Source organism: Physeter macrocephalus, chromosome 11 (assembly GCF_002837175.3).
Source record: "Physeter macrocephalus isolate SW-GA chromosome 11, ASM283717v5, whole genome shotgun sequence".
NCBI lineage: Eukaryota > Metazoa > Chordata > Mammalia > Artiodactyla > Physeteridae > Physeter > Physeter macrocephalus.
In genome coordinates, this window is record NC_041224.1 from 159,089,619 (window position 1) to 159,113,140 (window position 23,522).

Genomic DNA, 23,522 nt, shown 5'->3' on the forward strand with positions numbered 1-23,522 from the left:
CGAGCGTGTACTTGAATGGGGAGGGCCGGGATTCCGGTCGCTCGGGCCCCTCCTTCCTCGGAGCCAGCCGGTCCCTCGGCAGAGCGCTCGGGCGGCACTGATTTGCTCTCGGGAGCGCGCTATTTGCATACGACTTGCCCATTTGTGAATTTGGTTCCCCAACTCCTCGCTTCACTTCACCTGTACCTCCCAGTGCCGCGCACTTTGCGGGCGCCCGCCCCCCTCTTGGCCACCCCTGCCGCCTACCGGGCACCTCCTCTCGCGCCTTCCCTGCTCGCCCACCCGCCTCTCCGCGCCCCGTGCCACGTTGGTTTGGGTGGCTGCTCCGCGCCGGGTTCCTTCTCCTCTTCTTCTCTCTCTCCGGTCCTTCTTGTTCTTTTCCTCCAGCTGCTGCTGCTGCTTTTCATCCAGTTGGGAAACCCAGGACGCAGGCGGCTGCTCCGTGGAGCTCTTCCAGAAAGCGCAGGGTTAACAGCCTCCGTGCCCTTACACCGAGACTGCAAGGAACCCGCGAAGAACTCTCCCACCTGCAGCCCCCCTTTGCCTGGCAGTTCTGCATTGCATCGCATGGGAGTGGAAAACGAAAAAAAAAAAAAAAACCAAAAATGTTCAAACCGCTTGGATGTTGGGATAAACTAACCTGAACCTACTTGGGTCTCCTGCTGCCTCCTCGTCTTCCTTGGCTTCCACCTTTCCTCTGTGTGGCTTCCCGGAGTGTGCCGTTAAGTCATCCGGCCTGAGGTGCCCAGAGATCAGGAGCTGCGCCTGGCCTCCCCTGACATGTGTGGCATCCCGGGGCTCCCTAGGAGGGCTGCTATACCTGGGTGGACTTTGACATCCTAAATTTCAGCTCCAGGAAAGGGGAGCTTTGGCCTTATATCCTTCTATTTTTTAAGTAGTAGTTGTTGTTGTTTTTTGGTTTTTTTTCATCATCTGTCTTGAAAACGCTTATTCCTTCCCTCTTTCCAAAATTGGGGCCAAGTCTTCCTCCTGCTATGATGGGCCCCTGGGCATCATGAACTTCACTATTGCTCACTGGCTGGAATTCAAACTGCCTATCTGTGGTGGTCCAGTGTTTTGACCATGCACCTGAGAATCCACGCGAGACGGAGCCCTCCTCGCCGGCCGGCCTGGACGCTTGGGATCTGGTCCCTCTTCTGGGGATGTATCATCAGCTCTGTGTGGAGTTCCTCTAATGTACCCTCCTCCTCCTCCTCCTCCTCCTCCTCCTCCTCTTCTTCCTCGCCGGGGTCTCACTCTCAGCACCAGCACCATTTCCATGGCAGCAAGCATCATTCAGTGCCTATTTCTATCTATCGCTCCCCTGTTTCCCTTCGAGGAGGGCACGGTGGGTCTCTCTGCTCTTTATCCTTTTAATGGGGCATAGCAATTCCTTAACCCACTTGCCTTTCAGGGAATGTTAAGGGTGGGAAGAGAATTTTAAAAATTGAATTTAAAATAATGAAAAGCATCGCATGTGCATGAGGGAAGAAAATGTCCAGTTTCTCCCTAAAAGGCTAGAGTTTTCTGCCCCAAGTCTCCCCGTATTCTCTAATGGGTCCTCCTCTCCTTGGCTCCCTTATTCATAGCTTCACAAGCACCACATTCTCCCCTTTGCAACCTTCTGCCTCCTTCACCCCCCCATGATGGCAGACAACTTAGTCAGATAAGTCCTCAGTGCTGCACTTTTGAGAATTCATTCATTCACCTTGCTTTCACCCTTCTTCTCTCTGATCTTGTTTGAGAGCTAGTCGTGGGAAAATAGCAGACAGCAGGAATCCTTAGGTCTTCAGCCTGAAGTTGATTGAACTGCTATAAGGTGGCCTGTGTGGTAAAAGGTCGGGGGGGTGGGGGAAAGTAGCTGAGTGTAATCTTTAATAACCAGTGGTCATTATTGTTCATTTGGGCCGCTTTATGTTTGTCCACATGTCAGAAGGAGAGAGCAGCTATCATGAAAACTGTACACCTAATATTGCTAACTACCCAGGAGGAAGCAATGTATAAGATAAGGCAAAGTCCATTTATAATTTAACCAAGTGTAAATTATTGCCACTTCAGTTCCACCATTTATGGAAATGTTATTTCAATTAAAGGTAGCACGGGTGGGCTTGTTCACACAATATAAGTACAATATGTTTTGCTCTAAATGACCCTCCTTGCATAGCGATTGAAGGAAGAGATCTATGGCTCTTAAAATTATATTCAGCTTTGAGCAGGCTGCCTCTGAAAGGGTGATGTCTGCCACCGAGGTAGGCTCTTGCTGTAGTAAACTGTTCTAAAGAAGGGAGCTTCGTTATTTGTTTACTACGCACCCCACCCTGATGGTGGCGAGGAGAATGTGGGGATCACAGAACCCAGCTGCAGGAGCAGCCCTCTGGGGGGCAGCGAGAGCAAACCACACTAGAGGTCCCCTGCCCTAGCTTGTATTTTGAAGGCCTGTAACATACAGACCGCATTCGGAATGTCAGTTCTTCCTACCGCCTCCTAGCCCTGGGTTTCTGCTCTGTGCTCTCTGTAGTGTTAAGTGGAAGCACATTGAGAAAATGCCAGCACGTACTCTGGCTCTTTCTGACTGTCTCTTTACATTTTATTTGATGGAGTTGTCAAGCAGCTCAGAGCTTGTAAGGTTGGTGGAGGCGGGTGGTGGGAAGGAGGGAATGCTTGATCTTGATCTGGTTGCTGTTTTCTCTGTGACTCCTGCTAGGTCGGGTGTAAGCTTTCAAAAAAAAAAAAAAAAAAAAAAACACCCTAGGAGAGGAAAGAACCACAACCACCAAAAATGCAAAAGCAGTTTCATGGAAATAGAAACTGTTAGCTCCTAAGGAGGAGAGGGACTGGGGGGTGCGGGTGGGATTTTAAAGAGTTGGGAAAGAAAAAGAGGGGAGTGGGAGATGGAGGAAGCCAGACAGACTATTCCTAATAGCCATAATTAAACACAGAAACGCTCAGTGATAATTAGCTAAATTTTGCTCATTAGTGTAAATGATCAGCAGGGAGACGAAGATTATGTATTAGTTAGAGGTTATAGGCTGGCAAAGTCTCCGTGTTTTCTGTTCGGGATGTAAACAGTTAAGAGCAGCTACTAGTTAAGTGATGGAATTTGCAATACTTACCGGGGATTCCTAGGTCTGTCAATCTCTTTCTTTCTCTCTGGCACTTGCGCTCTCTCTCTCTCTCTCTCTCTCTCAGCTAGCTAAAGGGGCAAAAGGGGTTGAGCCAGCACAGGTTAAAAACAACTCTTCTCTATTCATTTCTTCATTGATCAGTTGCTCAATACCCTCTAAATCTTCTTAACTGGTTCCATCTTCTTTCACATTAACCTACATCTGATAAGATTCAGTACGATGGAAAAGGAGAACAAAGTAAATAAATGACTAGAGACCCTAGAAAAGGCCCTCAGATGCACAGAGCTGAGAATGCAGTGAACTTCAGGATCAAGAAAGCTTGTGAAATCAACTTTTCAGTATCCTCTTTCAATCCTGAAGTCCCATCCCACTGATCTGGGCTTAGAGACTGAATGCATCTATATTAAGCAGGCTCCTTGCATATTTAATTAATGTTTTTGAGCTTGAAATCAAGAGAAGCCGCAAGCAACAAGATACCCCAAACTCTGGCTTCAATCCCTTATCTAAGCTGTGCCCTTTTCTCCCTGAAAGGATCAGGAGACCCCTCGGTGCTCCGTAATGCTCCTCTAATTCTTACTTAGAGTACACTTGCTTTCCCCTAGTCCAAGACAAAGGCTTAGCTAACAGCAATTGTTTTAAAAAATCTTTTAGATGGAGGTGGTAGGAGGCATAGCACCGTGAGACTAATGGTTGTTACTAATAGTTTTCTGCCAACCCTATTCCAGAGTTAAAAGGAGCAGTCTGTACTGTCTGTGAGGAAGTAAATGCCCTTCATTCTGGTATAGAATGAAAACTAGAGCCTTGAGTTCAAGAACCTTCTCTGGACTCAAGAGAGATTTTTTCCTTTGCTTGCTTTTTCTACCTTTCTTCACTTTGCGCATTTCCTGAGAAGCCAGAGGTCCTCAGAGCTGCCCGTTAATGAGTTTTTGCCACCCCTCCTTCTAAAACATCCTGCCCTATAGTGAGACTCACACTAAAACAGATGGAAGAACGAGAAATTCTCCAAACAGCTGTTCTTCTACCCATGCTTGGTTCTGATCTTTAAAAAATTGATTATGTATAGATTTGCCTAAAATCTTGATCCGAGGGCAGCCTAGAGCAGGCTGAGCTCCTTTATAAGTTGGAGAGACTAAGGCCACACCTGCCCGGGGTATCCAAAATAGTCTCAGGTTAAGGTTGTGTCTTCAGATACAATTAACTCTCTTCTCAATTGGAGTCTAGTAAGCTTTTCCCCATTGCTCAGTCCCTTCCTTCAGGCTCCCTGCTTTCTTTCATGCTCTCTTCTATTGAACTAACATTTATTAGGTATTTACTATGTGCCAGGCTGTGTGTAACCTGCTAAGGCTAGAAAACTAAATAAGACAGTGTATTGTTCAGCACGGGATAATTCCAGAAGTATTTGGATCACCTATGAAAGATAAGTGGTTCTAAAAATTTTTTTAATTTGAGGGATGGGACGAGGATCCAGATACCCAACCAAATTAATTAATATAAAATCTAAATATCCCTTGTGAAATGCAGATTCACCTTGTTCTGTTATTCAGAATAACCCTACAGGTATTTTTCATCCTCAACTTTATTTTCATACTTATATATCATGCTTATTGAAACTCCTGGATAATTTTGTGGTATGGGACATATAAATACTAAAATACATTTGTTTACCAACCTTCAGTTTCATAGGAGAGTTCCGCATATTTGCTTTCCTCTCTCCCACCTTTAAGAAATCCAATGCCCATCTACTTACAAATATTGTAATATTGATAGTTTAGAAAAAGTTTTCTCTACAGAGCCTAGGGTTAGTATGTTCCTTATATTTTATTTTCCATAAAATAGCAGACCTTCCTGTCTCTTTAGGCATTTGGGGGTACCTAGTTGAAAACCTAAAACTCAGTTTTACGAGGGAATATACCACAATGTATTTAGAGGAAAGTCTCTTGCTCAGAAACCTCTGTGTGTGTGTGTGTGTGTGTGTGTGTGTGTGTGTGTGTGTGTGTGTGCGCGCGCGCGCGCGCGCGCGCGCGCGCGTAGGTGGGACAACATAAATCCTCTTCGAGTCATCTTAGCAAAGATGGCGGTGGTAGTCCCCCTTGTGGCCCATGAACCTGGAGTCTTTCTTTAAGAAATTACGCTTCTCATTCATTGTCACAGAGACCCACCTCTCTGAAGTTTTTCCAGCCACGGGGCTTGTTTTGCTCTGATCTGTTGAGCACGTTCTTTTGCTCAGCCAGCTGCTTTCTAACCACTTTCTCTCTCCCTTCCTTCTTGGGATTCAGATTGCTGAATAATTCAGAGTGTTGGTTGACGGATAAAATGATAAGATTTATATGTCTTTGGCCTTGGTGATGAATTAATTAAATTGGTTTCTTTTTCTCTGTCTCCTCTAGATGCATTGTCTGGCTTCTCTAAAATTTGCTGGCAAGTGGTGGGTCTGGAGATTAACTTGTTCTTGTAAGGCCACTGTAGAAAGATTATACTATCCCAGTGTAAATTTCTTCAGGGCTTTCAACATGGATCATTGTGCGGGGGTTGGTGGTTGGAGGGGAGGCCTGCCATATCACAGGGAGAAGAGATGAGAGAATTGGAACAGTTCCTTTCAGGAAAAACATAACAAAACAAACCCTTCACCAAACTGGCTGATGGCTGGAATTTAGTAGTAAGACCTTTATTGTTTTATTGTCTGATTTTGAATCTGGAAGACGTAACGTATTTTATTTTACATTTTAATGAATGAATTTATCAGATCTCAGAAAGCTTACTTCGCTAGGATTCTATGTGATCTGGGAGGGAGGCAGATCTCTCAAGATAAAACTTGAACTTAATCATACTTCCCTTCCTGTATTAGTTTGTTAGGGCTGCCATTAAAAAAAAAAAAAACAAAACAAAAACAGACTGTGTGGCTTCAACAACAGAAATTTATTTTCTCACAGATCTGGAGGCTAGAAGTCCAAGATCGCAGTGGTGGCAGATTTGGTTTCTTCTGAGCCCTCTCTCCTTGGCTTGCAGGTGGCCACCTTCTTGCTGTGTCTTCAAGGGGTCTTTCCTCTGTGTTCATGCATCCCCAGTGTTTCCTTGTATGTCGGAATTTCCTCTTCTAATAAGGACACTGGTCAGATTGGTTTAAGTTTCACTCAAAGGTCCCATTTTAACCTAATCACCTCTTTAAAGGCCCTATCTCCAAATATAGTTATATTCTGAAGTTCTGGGGGTCTAGGCTTCAACACGTGAATTTTGTGGGCACACAGTTCAGCCCATAACACTCCTCCTCCTCCTCCCCCGGGACCCAGTCATTGTAAAGTAAAAATGTACTGTTCAGTGCATCTCTGTTGAACTCAAACTTTCACTGTGGGAAAATAAAACCTTCCGTGACAGTGGCAGCAATTTACAAAACTGATAAGATGGGGCCTCCTCAGGAAAAATCCTATTTACATATATGGAGAAAACAACACCAGTAACTGTAGTTAAAATTTGTGTTTGCTTTCCTCTCGGTTTATCTCTTGTGACGGAGTCTCTACCTTGATGTGCACACAGGCTAATTCTGTCTGACTACAGCCCCGTGCTCTGCAGACAAACTCTAATACCCACACTCTATGGCTCTCTATTGAGACCGGCTGCCATTCCAGGCCTGGCGTCCCTGCTCTACCAGGGACTTCCTTTATGAACTACAGTGGCTCACTCTTTCCCTTTCTCAGCACTAGGACGGCATGATTCTCCAATCTGTACGTCTTTAAAGACACCACTGTGTATCTTCAACCTGTCTGAGTTCCACAGGTCTGCCAGTATTTTGTAGGTCTGTTTTCTTGACTGTGATAATAACATGCCAAAGCCACAGCCACAGCCAGGTTTTCTCTTCTCCCCTCCACCAGAAGCAGGATAATGTACAAGAGGGACACACTGTGATGTTATAAAGCCCACAATCCAACTTCACCACAGTCACGCAGAGACAGAAAGAATGCAGCTTTCATTTAAACACACCTTTTTAATACTAGAAAGGAGCTCTGCATTGTGTTTAAAATGCTCTGCTGTGTTTGGCCATATCAGGGCAGGGGGCAGAATAGCAACTGAGTTTATACAGAGCAGGTGGTTGATTTCTACTTACAGTTAGAGTTTTGAGAAAGGCTTGCTGGGATCATACGCCAGCATATAACGTACACCTCCTGTGTACCAGGCACTCTTCCAGTGCTTTACATGTATAATTTCATTTAATCCTCACAATCCTTGACCTTAATAAGGTACCGCCGTTTCATAAATAAGAACAGTAAGACTCAGAGAGCTTAAGTGACTTGATCAAAGTAGGGTAGGGGTAGAGCCAGGCTTCAAACCTGGTTCTGACCACAAAGCTCTTGGTCTTTTTGTTCTCCCTGACAGACCGTCATCTCAAGAAACAGACAACAAACACAGCGAGCTTAGAGGTTATCTGATCCTCTGATGTTCCAGATGGCCAAAGGGGGGACTTAGACAAGGGCATCCAATCAGTATCGGAATCAGCTGGGAACCCGGGCAGTATGACGCTACGTCCATCACCCTTTTACTCTACAGCACGAATGCCGACTTCTCATTCCTCCGAGACCTTTTGCTTCAGGTTGCTCTCCCCATAACCAGATTAAGTCCTGTAGGAATGGATTCTGCCAGCATTGGATTTTCCTGGCCTTCTGTGAAATTAATGTTTCATACGTATTCTTCTAGTAGGTGTCTGGCTTTGTGCTCAGAGGTAGGATTCTTGGGTGTTCTGAAGGTCTCCTCAATGGGAGACCCTAGTGTGAGAAAGCGCTCATATTCAGGTTGCTTCTCATGCAGGGAGACGTTTCCTGTCCTGGTTGGGCCTCACTGGCCAGAAAGCAGGGGGGAGATGACTTGTGTATTCACCTGTCTCTGTTTCCCATCTGAAGCCACAGCCCAGTTATTGTTCAAAGACACGTTCCCTGCCCCAGTTCCCACCCTTTGCTCACCAGCTGTTGAGTGGCTGTATAAACATAAAACCTCCAGAAACCTAAAAGCCACCTTTTCTGAGATACTGTCCACACCCTCCCTTTTTTACTGTGTTGAAATATTCCTGTCAGCCACCCCCCACATTAAAACATAATGGTGTATACTCCTGAGTGACTTCCCCCCAAACTATGAATTTCAGCTATTTCCCAGGCAGTCTTTCAAAATTTGAATATAATTACATGTTTTGGGTGCAAATTGTGGTTTTTGCTACATATGAAACTAATGGAAATGATCCTCCTGTTCCTGTAGTTTACAGATTATATGCTTCAGAACCGAGGGTATATATTTAGGCAGCTTTTCTGTGTGACACATTAAAATGAAAATGAACTGGGGTGAGCCACCATGGTTGCTAAGCAGTAGAGCAGGTTGACAGAGCAAAGCATTTAACTGAACCGGTGTCAGTGTTTTACTTAACATTTATTTGCTTTGCACCTTTGTCATTTGATGTTGTCAAAGAAGGGAAGGGGGAGGAGATAGGCAGGGTCTGGCTGTCTGCACAGCTCAAACAAGGAGGAAGAAATAATCAGCCCACGACATCCAAGCGAAGGGAGCACTTGTTAAAAGTTGAAATTGCCATACAGGGAACTCTTTTTTTATGAAGAGCATGCAAGACTTGTAAAAGTGCACAGGTGTGTCTGACAGCTTCAGGAACGTGGACCTGGGCAGACACTTGTTTTTGCAGTACGGGCGATGACTACTAAAGAGGAATTAGCTTCCCCAGGTCAAAGATTTTAAATGTGCTTCCACTGTCCATTTAATTCCTGGTTTCAAGTCCTAGACTTATCATGAGCAAGTAGGGATAGGCAGCAAAGTCTTTTGGGCTTCTTTATAAGTGATAACTAACAGAATAAAGCCAACTGCTTTGAACCTCTTTTTTTAAAAATATAAATTTATTTATTTTTTATTTTATTTATTTTTGGCTGCATTGGGTCTTCATTGCTGCGCGCGAGCTTTCTCTAGTTGCGGCGAGCGGGGGCTACTCTTCGTTGCAGCGCGTGAGTTTCTCATTGCAGTGGCTTCTCTTTGTTGTGGAGCACGGGCTCTAGGGGCTTCAGTAGTTGTGGCACGCGGGCTTCAGTAGTTGTAGATCGAGGGCTCCAGAGCGCAGGCTCAGTAGTTGTGGCGCACGGACTTAGTTGCTCCGCAGCATGTGGGATCTTCCCGGACCAGGGCTTGAACCCCTGTCCCCTGCATTGGCAGGCGGATTCTTAACCACTGTACCACCAGGGAAGCCCCAACCTCTGTTTTTAATAAAGGCTGAAAGGCCCTTGTGAACAGTTAGCTCACAGGTAAAGCAAAGCAAGACCCTCTCGGATTCTTTGGGTCAATTTTAGCAGCATTCTGATTTTTTTAAAGTTTGAAAAGATGATTAAAGGGTTAAATCTCAGCTACTGGGAAAATTTGGCCTCCTGAATAATTTGGGTGGGAGGAGGGTCCTGTGACTTAGATAGTCAAGGTTTTATTGTATAGCTCTTTCTTTGAACCAATTATTATGTATCTCTTGACATGGACCACTATCTCAGCATACTTGGATGGACATCTTTGGGTGTTCACTTCTGTCAATTCAATCTTCTTAGAAAAAATAAACCCAAGAAAGGAGACCTCTGTGCTTTTTCAAGAATGACAATAGTATCTTCTTTACTCATTAATAATAATAATAGTAGTAATAATAATTCACTTTTTTTAGTTCTTTGCATATACCTGACACTCTCCTAAAGGTCTCACATTTAATTCTCCTGAGATATAGGTACAGCTGTTTTCGCATTTGGAAGATGCTTCTCACTGAGGCAGAGAATGTTTGAGTCACTTGGGCCATATGTGGAGGAGATACATAGGGCAAGACATGAGGAAAGTGCAGGGAACTTCCATGCCCTTTCCAGGCGAGCCACTCTCCCCAAGTCTCCACGTGTTCCCCAACCCAGAAGCTTTCCCCATCCAGACCCTGTCCTTTAGGGGTCTTTTGGAGGCTTCATTACATAAGCATGATTGATTAACTCATTGGCCATTTGTGACTGATTCAACTTCTAGCCCCTCTACCCTCCCAGGAGGTTGGGGGCGGGACTGAAAGTCCCAACCTTTAACCACCAGCTTGGCTCCGCTGGCAACTAGCCACCCACCCCCACCCTCCCCAATCCTAAGGTGCTTACAGAAAGTCACTCATTAACATAACAAAAGATACCTTTATCCTCTCATCACTGGAAATTCTGGTAGTTTTGAAAGTTGTGAGCCAGGAACTGTGGATGAAGACTGAATACATATGAAAAGTGTATTTTGGTCATCTGAATGACCAAATATGTATTTCTTATAGATTATAATATTGCAGTCAGGTACTGAACTAAATGCTTTAGCTTACCTCATTTAATCTTTACCAACTATCCTTCAGGGTAGGCACCATTCTTACCATGAATTTACAGGAAAAGAAGTTGAGCCTCAGAGAGTTAAGCAATTCACCTCAAGTTCTTCCTCTTGCTAAGCAGTTAACCCCTTGCTTCTACAGTTACCCCTTAGTATCCACGGGGATTGGTTCCAAGACCCCCATGGGTACCAAAATCCGCAGATGCTCAAGTCCCTTAAATAAAGTGGTGTAGTATTAGCATATAACCTTAACCCATACACATCCTCCTGTATACTTTAAATCATCTCTAGATTACTTATAATACCTAATACAATGTGAATACTATGCAAATAGTTGTACATACAATGTAAGTGCTATGTAAACAGTTGCCTGTGCACAGGAAATTCAAGTTTTGCTTTTTAAAAATTCCTGGTATTTTTTCCAAATATTTTCGATTCGATGTTCCTGGACTCTGCAGATATGAATGAGACCCACGGATATGGAGGGGAGGGCTGACTGTGTTGAACTTAGGTCAGGTAATCTGCACAAACATAAAACCTGTTCCCTGGTATTGAGAACAACTGATCAGAACACATCCCTATATTCACAAGTCCTACTGTATTATAGGAAATTATGTGTGCTTTCTGAAGCAGCCTTTGGATATTCAGATAAGTTCCAGAGTCAGCTGGTAGGGAATGGTTACATATTCAATCAAGGATCCAAGAGTGAGGGACCCTCTTTGGTGACTCACCTACCTCATTTTTGATTCACCGTAAGAAACTCATTTGCCAGGAAGTTTAGTTTCCAACATATAGGCTTTCTCCTCCAATTATAACTTAAACCACCAAACCTTCCTGGTTTTAGTTCTCTTACCTGCAAAATGAAAGAATCACAATTAATGATCTTGAAGTAGCCTGCCATCTTTATCTTAGCAAGTTTGGTATTCATCTTTCTATCGGCGCTAATAGGCACAGTTCTGGTGATTTCTAAAATACCTTGTCACTCTTATTAGATCACCTTTGAACCTGCTTTTATTCTTGACCATTCATACATATGGCAGAAGCTTATTAATTATGAGGGTAAAACTAATGGAATGAATATTTCAAGAGTATCAGTGGTTTTCATATCGGGCGAATACATGTGTGGGCACGTGCACATGTGGGTGAATGTGTGAGCTAGAAAAATATAATGTAGCATAAAGGCCTTGATAGCAACCTAATCAGCTCCTGACCTGGAATGTGAAGATCAGGCATGAGGACTAAGACTGCTGTGCGTTACAGACATAAGGATGTTTCAGGACCTATTCCTTATTCTGGTGTCACTTATCAGTGTGTTGTGTCAAGGGGGCTAGCATTAACACACTAGTTACAATCTAAGAGGGGGACAGTGTTAATGTGAGATAGGAACATAAGCCTGGGGACTTGGCCCTCTATAGCCAATCCCTGTCTTTCAGGTGATTGATTTATTGGGTTTTATATGCCAGGGGGTCGTTTTATGTGTATGTACTGCTAACCCCATCATGTGTCAGTTATTAGGGATCTACTAGACTAGCTATCATATGAGAACACTCTTTCCGACAGTGTTGAGATAGTGACCCTTTATTTCCCTGCACAGGGTAACTTAGAAATAAACCCACCGCCTGAACACTAAGTGTTTCAGGCCCGGGGGTGATGCCTCTAAAAGAATATTCTGATGAAAGGTCTTCATTGGACTGAAAAGCTGCCTTGCATTTGTGGAATTACCAAACACTGGACTTGGAAGAGGTCTGTAGGGACCTTTTCCAATCAAATTATTTTCATGCAGAGAAAGATTAACAGCCTGGGAGTTTGTGAATTGTTCCCAAATCACACTTTTCAAGTTAGGGGCAAGTTGAGGCTGAAACACCAGTCCTTTCTTTTTTTTTTTTTGGCGGTACGCGGGCCTCTCACTGTTGTGGCCTCTCCCGTTGCGGAGCACAGGCTCCGGACGCGCAGGCTCAGCGGCCATGGCTCACGGGCCCAGCCGCTCCGCGACATGTGGGATCTTCCCGGACCGGGGCACGAACCCGCGTCCCCTGCATCGGCAGGCGGGCTCTCAACCACTGCGCCACCAGGGAAGCCCTACCAGTCCTTTCTGTACTGCACCACAGTGCTAGTATGCAAAAGCAGGTGTCACCTGTTTTGCTGTGGACAAGGAGACTGGGATGGTCTCTGGTACAACTGAAGTAATACATCAGCACAGAAAGGTCAGAGAGCGTGAGAGCCAAGTTACTCCAAACACTCAAATTGGTTCCCTTAATTGCTGTCACAGAATGCAGTCCTCACTCCGTCCCAGGCACTGCTCCCTCACTGGGTCCCTGCTTTCTCTCTGCCCCAGCAGCCTGGAAGGGAAACTCAGTGCACCGCAGTTCAATCAAACTGTTTGATGAGAGCTTTTGAGCCTTATTACGTGGAAGGTTTCATCCAGGGAAAGAAAAGAGAAAGGGAGAAATTAAATTGAAGTGTAAATCAGTCAAGAGATTAGATCCTGCACATCCTTTCTTTTTAATCAAGAGTAAAATGAGAGGAGAGGTTTAAGGCTCATCACAAGACACCATTAACTACCCAAGGAACTCTTGACAGAAGATGGTTTGTTATGAGAGGAAAAGTGTACAATCTATCCAAAAAAGGAAGTATCCAAAAGTTGTTTAGAAGGATGACACTGAAGAGCAGGATGGTTTGTTTTCCTGTGGCTACGCAGCCTTCAGTTCCCCTAGCTGGCTAGCACATTTTCTTGCACACATTAGGTGCTCAATACATACTTTACATCAGTGATGTAGTATATTATGTAGTGTGTAGCAGATAATTATATATTGTATATGAAAGGGTAATATGTTTTCAATTCATTCAGTTTTAGACACTGCGCTGGAAATCAGTATTCGACATTTTGGCCAGTTTTCCCTCGTGGTTGACATAGTCTTGGTATATTTTTCTAAAATTGCTTGATGTTTGCAATTTTACAAATTGTGTTTTACAGCGTTACAGAGAAAATTCAAGATCTTTTTTGACCCTCACCACAGCTCTCTGCAGCAGGAGGACAAGTAGTAGAATTGTTATTTGTCCCATTTTTTTAATTTTTTAGCTGATGTAATCAAAACTAAAGGAGCATAAATGTCTTGACCAAAGTCATTCAGGTAGTCAGTGACAGAGCAGAAACTGACACCCAGTTCCTGTCCACTGCCCTGCTTTGCATGACTGAGTGTCTGGTGTAGAATTTCTGGGCTTTCTGGTAAAAGAAAAAGGAGAGGAGAGCAGCAAAGAGAAGAGTGCTCGCAGAAGCACCGTTAGGACAGAAAAGCGTGATACACCTTCACTGGACTTTGCGATTAATTATTAAGTACTTACAATGAGCAGTGCAGTGCCCTGAGCTATGCTCTGCAGTGGACAACTGAAACGTAGGGTCTATACTCAAATACTTACAGTGTGGTTACAAATTCTTTAAAGTACAGAGATCTATCCTTTCCATCCCCACAGCAATCTCAGCCATGTCACCTGGATGGATAGTTGTAGCAACCTAATTAACAGACCTTACTAAGCCTCTGATTGCCCCGTCTGTCTGTGCTCGACCCACCATTGAGCCATCCATCTCAAGTACCAATCTGTTCATGCCATTCTCGCATGGGCTCCTCCCAGGCTATAGGATGAAGTCCAATCAGATCACATCATGCCCTCTGTAACTACAACAAAAACTAACTAACCCCTTACCTTCGTAATCTTGCCCCTGTTTATCTATGACTTCATTTCCTAACATGATCTTCATTAGACCTTGGCCCAATTCTTTTTTTTTTTTTAAATATTTATTTAATTATTTATTTAGGCTGCACTGTGTCTTAGTTGCAGCACACGGGATCTTTGTTGCAGCACGTGGGACCTTTAGTTGTAGCATGCGGACTTCTTAGTTGTGGCATGCGGACTTCTTAGTTGCAGCATGTGGACTTCTTAGTTGCAACATGCGTGCGGGATCTAATTCTCTGACCAGGGCTGGAACCTGGGTCCCCTGCTCTGAGAGCACAGAGTCTTACCCACTGGACCACCAGGGAAGTCCCTTAATTCTTTTTATTTTATTTTATTTTTAAAAATTTTTGTTCCTTGAACATGCCAATTTTGTTCCCATCGTAGGGCCTTTATATTATCAGTTCCTTCCCTCTGGAACATTTTCTGTTTCATCTGGATTGCCACATGTCCATTTCTTATTATAACATCAGGCTTCGACTTCAGTGTCATCTCCTTAATGGCCCAGTCTAAAAAGCACACTTTCAAGTTCCTCTCCAGCATAACAGCATGATTTCTTTTTATTATAGCACAGATACCTCCAAGAAAGTTCATGTTGTGTGTATTGCTTCCATCAACCACTGAGAACAGAGACCTTGTCTACCTTGTTCATGGTTGTGTCTCCAGTGCCTAAAACAGTGACTAGCAAGGAGTGAGTTTCCTTAAACATTTGCTGAATGAGTGGATGGATGGATACCTGACAAATATTCCTCTCAGATGTGGCTCCCACTCAGCATTTTAGCCTCAATACTCATTAGGCCTTTTCAGAACTCCATGACTTTAAAGTATGTTCTTCCCTCGATTGGGAATCTCTCCTGTTTGGTAGATTTCTCCGCATTTTTCACCTGACAGTTCACTCTGTAGTAACTAGTCTGCCAAGCATTCCCTACCTCCCATTAGCACAGTGAAGTTCTCAACCTTCTGTGTTTTTCTCTATAACACTTTTCTCGTTGAATAATTAAAATTATTAAACATATATTAAGGCTCCAACTACATTCTAGGCACTGTCCTGGGTGCCAGATCCTTGAATATGAGTAGGATTCAGGCCCCGCAGAAGGTTCATGCCATGGTAGAGGAGCTCACTCTCATTTTATCAAACATACAATATTGAGTTGCTACCATTTATTGATGGTGATTGTTTTTCTCACTAGATTCTGACTTCTTTAAGGGTAAGGAATGAGTTATTTTGGATGACCAACACAGTTCTTGTTTTATAAAAGGTGCTTGATAATATTCATTAATGGAAGAATCTAGTGAGTGGATTAAAAGGTAAGAACATAAAGTATTGTAATGCATGTAATAGTTTGACAAATGTCATGAAATAGGTAGAAACAACCATGGGAATTTAGAAGGGAAAATGTCGCAACCCATTAGGGCATTAAAAAGAACCAAGTGGCAGAGGGAAACCTTGCGTCATGTTTTGAAGGATGATTTCTATGGGCATGCAGGAGAAAGGGACAAATAGATTTAGGGGAAAAAAAATTTAGATGTTCAGGATTCAGTGACTCAGTTTGCTGAAGGGTGAGCCTGTAGAGGAACATTGAGAGAAGGGCTGGCAAAGGAGATTGGGGCTCTTTGATGGAGGACATTGAAAAATCATTATCATAACAGTTAGCACCCTTGGCATTTATAATTTACAAACCAGTAAGGTGAGCATTATCTGATGTATATCTTTCAATCACCCTGTGATTCTTTTGTCATTGTCACCATTTATAAGAGAGGAAGAGGGTGAAGGCTGAGAAGTTGATGCTTAATCCTTATGGGAGGGTACTGTATCTTTTCAAAATGCAAATCTGGTTTTGTAACTCCCTTCCTTTAAAAAAACAAAAGTAAAGAAACGGAGAGAACCTCTTTCTTCATGGGCTTCCAATAGTCCTTCAAATAAAGACAAAACTGTTCAGGGGTGCCTGCCTGGTCTGGCCATCACTGGAGTTTTTAACCTCATCACTCACCAGGTCCTTCCACCTTCTCTATTGTGGCTTCCTTATATCCTCTCAGTCATTCCTACTCTTCCTTTGCAGATTTGCCTTTGCTTATTCCATTTAGGCAGTCTCCTCACCTCTTCCCCTGGTTGACACCTACTTCAACCTGAGGTCTCTGCTTTTGTATATCACCTCCTCTAGGAAGTCCCCTCCCACTTCCTTCAGAAATTCAAATTCCCCAAATACGGTTCTCATGACCTTCTGGAGCTCTCCCCTGTTGTACATTTCACAGTTGCTGATTTACATTTAGTTGTAAGATTATTTGATCAGTATCTATTTCCCCAAATGGATTGAAAATTCCATTGGGGTCAGATAGGATCATGACATCTAGAAAATAAAATGTAAGACACCCAATTAAATTTGATATTCAGATAAATGACCAACTTTAAAAAATTTTAAGTATCAATATGTCCCATGAAATATTTAGGACATATTTCGACTACATTTCTTTTGTTATTTTTCTGAAACCCAAATTTAACTGGGTATCCTATGTTTTATCTGGCAACTTTAATCAGAAACCACATCTGTTTTTGCTTCTAGCACAATAGCTGGGAGTGCAACAAACAGATGATCATTCAGCATTGGATGAATAAATGAAATTAATTAAAAAAATGAAATTAGTTTATTCTGGCAGTGTCATGTAGGGTGAATTGGTATGACAAGAGATTGAATTTGGAAGGACTAATTAGCAAACTGTTGCTAATTAGAGGTAAAGGTAATAAGTACCCAAGTAGGATGGTGGCATTGAGGAAGGAAAGGAGGAACATTTCCAAGTAGGAATCAGAATTTGCACAGGTGTGACTATGTAGCAAACCAACATCTTGAGGAGTAGGGGAAAGAATCATTTCAAATGCTTAGTGATTAGGATCAAAAACGATGAAAAAGGTAGAAATAAATATAACCCCTCTCATTTATATACTGCTTCACAACTTTCAAAGTATTGTTCTATGTTCTACAGCATTCCTTCTTGTAGGAGAGGCTTGTTTCTGAAAATATGGCCATTTAATGATTACTGTTCTTTGTAAATACATTAAATTTCCTAGTCAATGTTGTTGATCAGCTCAGAGATGTTTGCCTTCATTTCTGTGCATTTTTAATAAATTTTTACTTAAGCTTCATATTTCTCGGTGCTGAATCTTTTATTTCTGAAGCACCAGGTATTATGTGTAACAAACCTCTGGTGCATTTGTATTATCTGGCTGATTTTTACAATCATCAGGTTTTCTAAAAATGGGCTAAAACTAGCCAGTAATGAGATGACCAGCCAGAGGCTAATTTCTGTGTTATTTCCTCCTGAAGCAAGAACAGGTGGAGGTTGACAAGTCACAAGCTCCCACTTCAGATAATGAAGATGTAATTCCAGTCATTCAAGTTTGTGTTGAAAGAAAATCTTTTCATTCCTTATTTTTCAATTAGTGTTGAGTGTAGCTCCATGGCCTCTAGCTACAGGAGGGCAGATGAGCGTGTATTCTTAACTAGATGCGTGCACAGAGACCACAGTTGACATTTCCTCAGCTGCTCTTGCAGAGGCCTTGAACATTTTTCCTTGGCACATACTTGCCTGTGAGCGGCTGTTAGAAAGATCAGGTGTGATGAGTGAGTGATTAAATGAGTGAGACGATAAATAGGCAGGCATAACCTAGTGGAAGTAACGTAGACTCTCTACCTTCACACACCTGAGTTTGACTGATCACTCTCTCAGTTAGCAGATTATTCTAGACCAGAGGTCAGCAAACATTTCCTGAGGGGCCAGATAGTAATCATCTTTAGTTTTGTGGGATATATAGTCTCTGTTTCCACCACAACTACTCAACTCTGCCACAGGCAGGATGAGTTTGCTGACTTCTGCCCTAAAGCTTAAACTTCCTGATCTGAAAATGGCAGCCATAAAATCTATATTATAAGGTTGTTGTGATTAAAATAGTCTATCTACACAAAGAACGGAGCACAGAATCTGACACATAAATAAGCGTTCGGTAGATGCTAACCAGTGTTGTGGTGATAATAAATGAATTTCAGAGCCCCAAAGAATCTTGGAGATCATAGTCAATTTTCTCCTTTTAAAAGATGTCTAAATGGAGGATCCAAAAGGTACAGGGACTTAACCAAGGCTAGTGCAATCTGTTTCCCCACAATTCTGTTCATATCACCACTTTCAGAATTCCCACCAAATATGGCAGCATCAAGCCAAGCGACCTCTTAGGGGATATTGGAGCACTGAGTCAACATGTATGCATTGACTAGCAACCATGATGAGACCTGTGCTGTATATTATGAGTGATACAAAGATCAGTGAAGTTCTGATCCTTGAAGATCTAGCAGCTTTTATTTACTCAGATAACTATAATGAGGTGGGAAGTGACAAGTGTCAAAAGAGTGAGTGTGTGCCAAGGCTTCTATTTAGGTGCTTACGTGTCTCATGTCATATGATCCCCTTAACCAGTTCAAATTGTCAGCATTTTACCCTCAAAGACACTAAGACTCAAAAGTTAAGTAAATCTGCTCAAGGTCAAGAGTTAGCAAGTGCTAGAGCAAGGATTTGAACTTGTTTCTCTCATTGCACAAGGTGCTTTCTACCAGACATTGGAGAAGCCTTTGTGGATGAAGTGTTTTTCTGTTTGCAATTGCTGCATAACGCACTACTCTGAAACATTGAAAACAACCATGTTTAAAACAACCATGCTGTTTGCTGGTGATTCTGTGGGTCAGCAATTTAAGCTGGATCTAGCTGAGTAGTCCTGAAGGCATCACGTTGCATATCCCTCATGTGGCTGTAGTTGTCTGGCAGATGGGCTAAGGTTGATGGTCTAAGATGATCTCACTCACATATCTGGTGGTTGGTTCTGGCCATTAGTCTGGGGAAACCTTAGGTTCCAGAGAGCAGGCCATCTCTGCTCTACGTCACCTCTCACCCTCTACTTGGCTAGCCCGGGCTTCTTCACACAGTGGTCTCAGGGCTGCATTTTAAGAGAGTAATAACAACAGTAGCAAGAACTTTTAAGAGCTTGGAAGTCACACAACAGTGCTTTCACTGCATTCAATTGGTTAAAGCAATTCTCAGAGCCAGCCCAGATTCAGTGGGTTAGGGAGACAGTCTCCCAGTGGGAGAAGCAACAAAGTCACATTGCAAAAGGGTGGGCATGTGGGGATGGGAGGAATTCTTGCCGTATTTGCTAACAATCTGCCACAAAGTCATAACTGAGCTGTGAGCTGGGCCTTAAAAGAAATATAAAGATTTGGAAAGTGTTGGCTTTGGCAGAGCTGGGATTATAAAGAACAGCATATTAGTCTTCGTGGAGAATGGGGCCACACACCTGTACTATACTATCTAGGAAATGTTCTCTTGCCTTTGGTCTAACAAAAAACAACTGCTGTTACTATAGGTAGGGACATAACTACAAGTGTGGTTTCCATATATATGATACTTATAACTTTTCAGAGGATTTTCATTTCTATTATATTACATTAAATGTGCTATATAGTTTTGTTGCATTTCGTTACTCAGAGAAGGAGGGCACAGCTACTCCCTCTTTTCCTCTCTGCCATTTGGTGTCATCTTTGCAACAAAGCAGATTCTCAGCTCACTTTCCAGAGACAGTCGTGTGACCCATCAGCGGTGATTGACTGTGGCTGAGTGTCAGCCGCGGCAGCTGTTTTGTTGTGAAGATGAAAGTTTGATGGGCCTTAAGATGGAAGGGAAGAAAGAGGAGAAATTTGATTTCATTGGCAGCTGTCTTACCCATCTTCATTAAGATGGGCTGTGGATACTGCAAGGCCATTCTGTACCAGTGGTCATAAAACTAAGAGGCCCCACTCACCACTCAACTTAGGCAGCTTATATTGCTGCTTGAGATCTGTCATCTGGGTGGTTATTGCAGAAGGAGAAGGAATCTCCTGTAGGGAATACAGTGGTAGATGTGTGACAGAAGTGAAACTGAAAGAAATAGATTTTTCTATTAGCTTCAAATCAAACCCTTGAAGGTGACAGCACCTGATTCTCTAAGGCAGGCTTCAAGCAAATCATTCAGGCTCCCAGAAGACAATATGGGATTAATCCCCGCTTGTGTGCATGCGGGCACGCGTGTGTGTGTGTGCGCATACATGTTGTGAAAACTACGTGACTCCTCATTTGCGGTCTTGGACTTGGCTCTGTGTGTATGTATAGGGGATGGACTTGTGGACTGGAGGTTGGATTAGGAAACTGAGATGCAGTGTGAAGAGAGAAGTAGGAGAGAGGATCCAGTCCTAATTAGGGGACTCTTGAAATGAGCAGATCAATATTCAGTTCCCCAGATTTCTGGCTCTGAGCTCTCTCCTTCCAGAAAGTGTTTGCTGAAGGGAGGCAACAGAACATATCCTTTTTTCCTAAAGATCAAGCATTTCAAATGGCAGCCTGCCATGCATGTCTCTCTCCATTTCTGGGGTTCCTTTGTATTTGAGTCCAACACCTCACATCCTGTGGGTTGTAATAATAATGGTAGCAACTACCGTATATTGAGCCCTTGTCGTGTGCCACACCCACGTAAGTTGTATATATTACAGTGTCTGTGATCCGTAAAAGAATCCTTTTAAGATAGGTATCATTATCCTTAAGAAACTAAGTCTCAGAGAGGTTAAGTAACTTGCCCAAGAACACACAGCTTGTAAGGTGGCAATGCAGGGATCCAGAACCCCAAAGCCTGTATCCTCCCACTGTACTACCCTGTCTCTTCAAGGCTGGGGCAATAGGAGATACCCTATATGAATGGTGGGAAGATTCACGAAAGGATTTTTAATTCAGCTCTTGTCTAGATCTTCTTCAGAAGGTCTTCTCAGCTGACATAACGGTCAAAACACTAGCTATCTCATCTAATAGTGTTACTGGAAAGAAAGTAAAGATTGTGGGCAGTGGAGACTTTTGGAACCAGGAGGAACTTGCTGGATTATCTCGTGATTCCGCTCTAACGTATTCTCCAGCCACTGTTGCTACCTTGTACAGAAAAGGAGGTCTGGATAGGCCAAGGGGCAGGACCACAGTGTTGGAGTTAATGGCGGGATGGAGATGCCTTCTCTCTGCCCCTCGCCCTCTCCTCTACAACACTGCACGTTTCTTGTGGAATAATTTACGTTTCTTTAGGTGTCATATTAAAGAATAAGGTAAAGGCTACTCAGCTGTGATCAACTTAGGCGAGAGGTTGGCGAACCTTTCCTGTAAGAGGTCAGATAGTAAATATCTTCGGCTTCTCAGACGTAAAGAATCTCTGTTGCAACTCTTCAATTCTGTCCTTATAGTTGGAAAGCAGCCACAGACCATATGTCAGTGAATGGGCAGGACTGCATTCAATATAACTTTATTTACAAGCACAAAGAGGGGGTGATTTGGCTTGCCAACCCCTTCCATAAGCCGTTCGAGGTGTAGCTGTCCAGGGGAAATGTCAGTCTCGACCCTTTAGGATTCCTGCTCCAGTAGTAATAATACGGTAGTAACTAGTAGCGGTGTTGGTGGTGGTAATGACGGCAGTAGTAGCAGCAGCAGGGACAACCATGCCATCTCTTTATGTTTACTTCGTGCTTTAGGGCTTACAAAGTATTTAGACAATTATCATCTCACGTAATCCTTTTTAAACCCCTGCTCACAAACTACGTAAGCACGGGAGACTCACCAGCTGAGGAGTGTGGTACAATGAAAGGAGAATGGCGTAGACTGTACTTCGTGGTAGAAACTGGGGCTGTGGGATACTAACGCCTAGAGAGGATACTTGCACACCTCCTGGCCCCATTAGGCACCAGTTCATTCAGCGGCATGATGAGTGTCAGAGCTTCCCGAACACACACTTGCCGGTCTGTTCCAGCTTTGTGTTTAAACCCGTGAGGAAAAGAGACATTTGGTCTAAGAGGTTGTTGTCTGAGGAGAGCTTTTTGTCTCCGCCCATCACCTTTTTGGGCCCTAATACGTTGGTGAGTAGCTATGAAAAGTGACCTGTTAACACCATTCATTCAACAAACACTTAGAGGCCTTCAGTCGGTGCTAAAGGCAGATGGGTACGTGTGGCTCCTGCCCTAAAGCATCTTTTGCTCCGCAAACACCCACAGGAACATGCCGCAGACCCTGGTCATCCACTCTGCACCTGCTAGAAGCACCATAGTGCTTGTCGGGTTTTGGAGGCAAAATGAATGATTTTGTCTGGGAATGATTTCTAGTTCTGCCACTCGATAGCTGTGTAACCTTGGGCAAGTTCATTATTCTAGTCTGTGTGTCAGATTTCTCACCCGTAAAATAGGGATAATATATTTTTAAACCATGGATAGTGAGGATTTAAGCGCTAATACGTGCAAGGTGCTTTTATGCCTGGCCTTTGTAAGGGCTTAAATGAATGCCAACCATTATTATTATTATTTGTTGCTGTTGTTGTAATTGCTGGTAAAGAGTAACTACCCGAACTACCATGCAATGGACCGTACAAACCTTATTTTTTTCACCATGAACTTCATATGTTTTCAAAATCCTGGCTACTTGGTTCTTAGGACATTTTTCTAGTGCCTGGGGGTTCCATAGCCAATGAATCTTTTAAAACTTGTTGACAAGCACAGAGTTAAATGGCGTAAGCAGCATTTGTGTCCTGACATTTTGTAAATGGGAGTACTCTTAGGGGTTACCTAGGTCAGAGTCACATTTTGGAGATAAGGACCTGAGGTTCATAGAAAGTAAATGACTTTGTCAAAGCAATATACTTGGGGCAGAATGAGGGCTAGAACTTCAGTGATTAGGTTTTTTTCTTCTGGTTTTAAAAATCCTCCCCTGGCCATTTCTAAGTTATTCCATTTCACTTAAAAATTTCCTCACATTTACCTGATTATTCTAAGAATTCCCACTGGTTACAAAAGATAAACTAATAAACTCGCATGTGACCCCATGAAGCCCAGTGGCTTGACTTCATCTGCCCCCAGTTGTACCATCTCCCTTGAGTGAGGGAAGTTCCTTTCAAGGATCTCTAAGGTGGATCTCAGTTTATATAAGATACCATCTTAAGGAATAAGATGGGGTCAGAGTGGGATGTTATTGAAATCTTGGTGTCAGTGAGACTGGGATATTCCTCTAAATCTATTGAAAGTTCAAAAACAATATCCTTTTTTTTTTTTAAACATCTTTATTGGAGTATAATTGCTTTACAATGGTGTGTTAGTTTCTGCTTTATAACAAAGTGAATCAGTTATACATATACATATGTTCCCATATCTCTTCCCTCTTGCGTCTCCCTCCCTCCCACCCTCCCTATCCCACCCCTCTAGGTGGTCACAAAGCACCGAGCTGATCTCCCTGTGC

General features: G+C 43.1%; 1 protein-coding gene across 8 annotated transcripts in view; it reads left to right on the plus strand.

Moving 5' to 3' along the window:
- Nucleotides 1–23,522, plus strand: part of NRXN3 (neurexin 3) — a 1,750,257-nt gene that overhangs the window by 1,150,693 nt on the left and 576,042 nt on the right. For 4 of the 8 annotated variants that reach the window (XM_024118426.1, XM_024118427.1, XM_024118428.1 and 1 more), the window contains exon 1: nucleotides 1,084–1,348. The exons of the other annotated variants lie outside the window; for them this stretch is intronic. In XM_024118426.1, coding sequence (XP_023974194.1) covers nucleotides 1,084–1,348 — 265 coding nt within the window. Of the gene's footprint in view, nucleotides 1–1,083; nucleotides 1,349–23,522 lie in introns of those variants that run through there. 8 annotated transcript variants of the gene reach the window in all.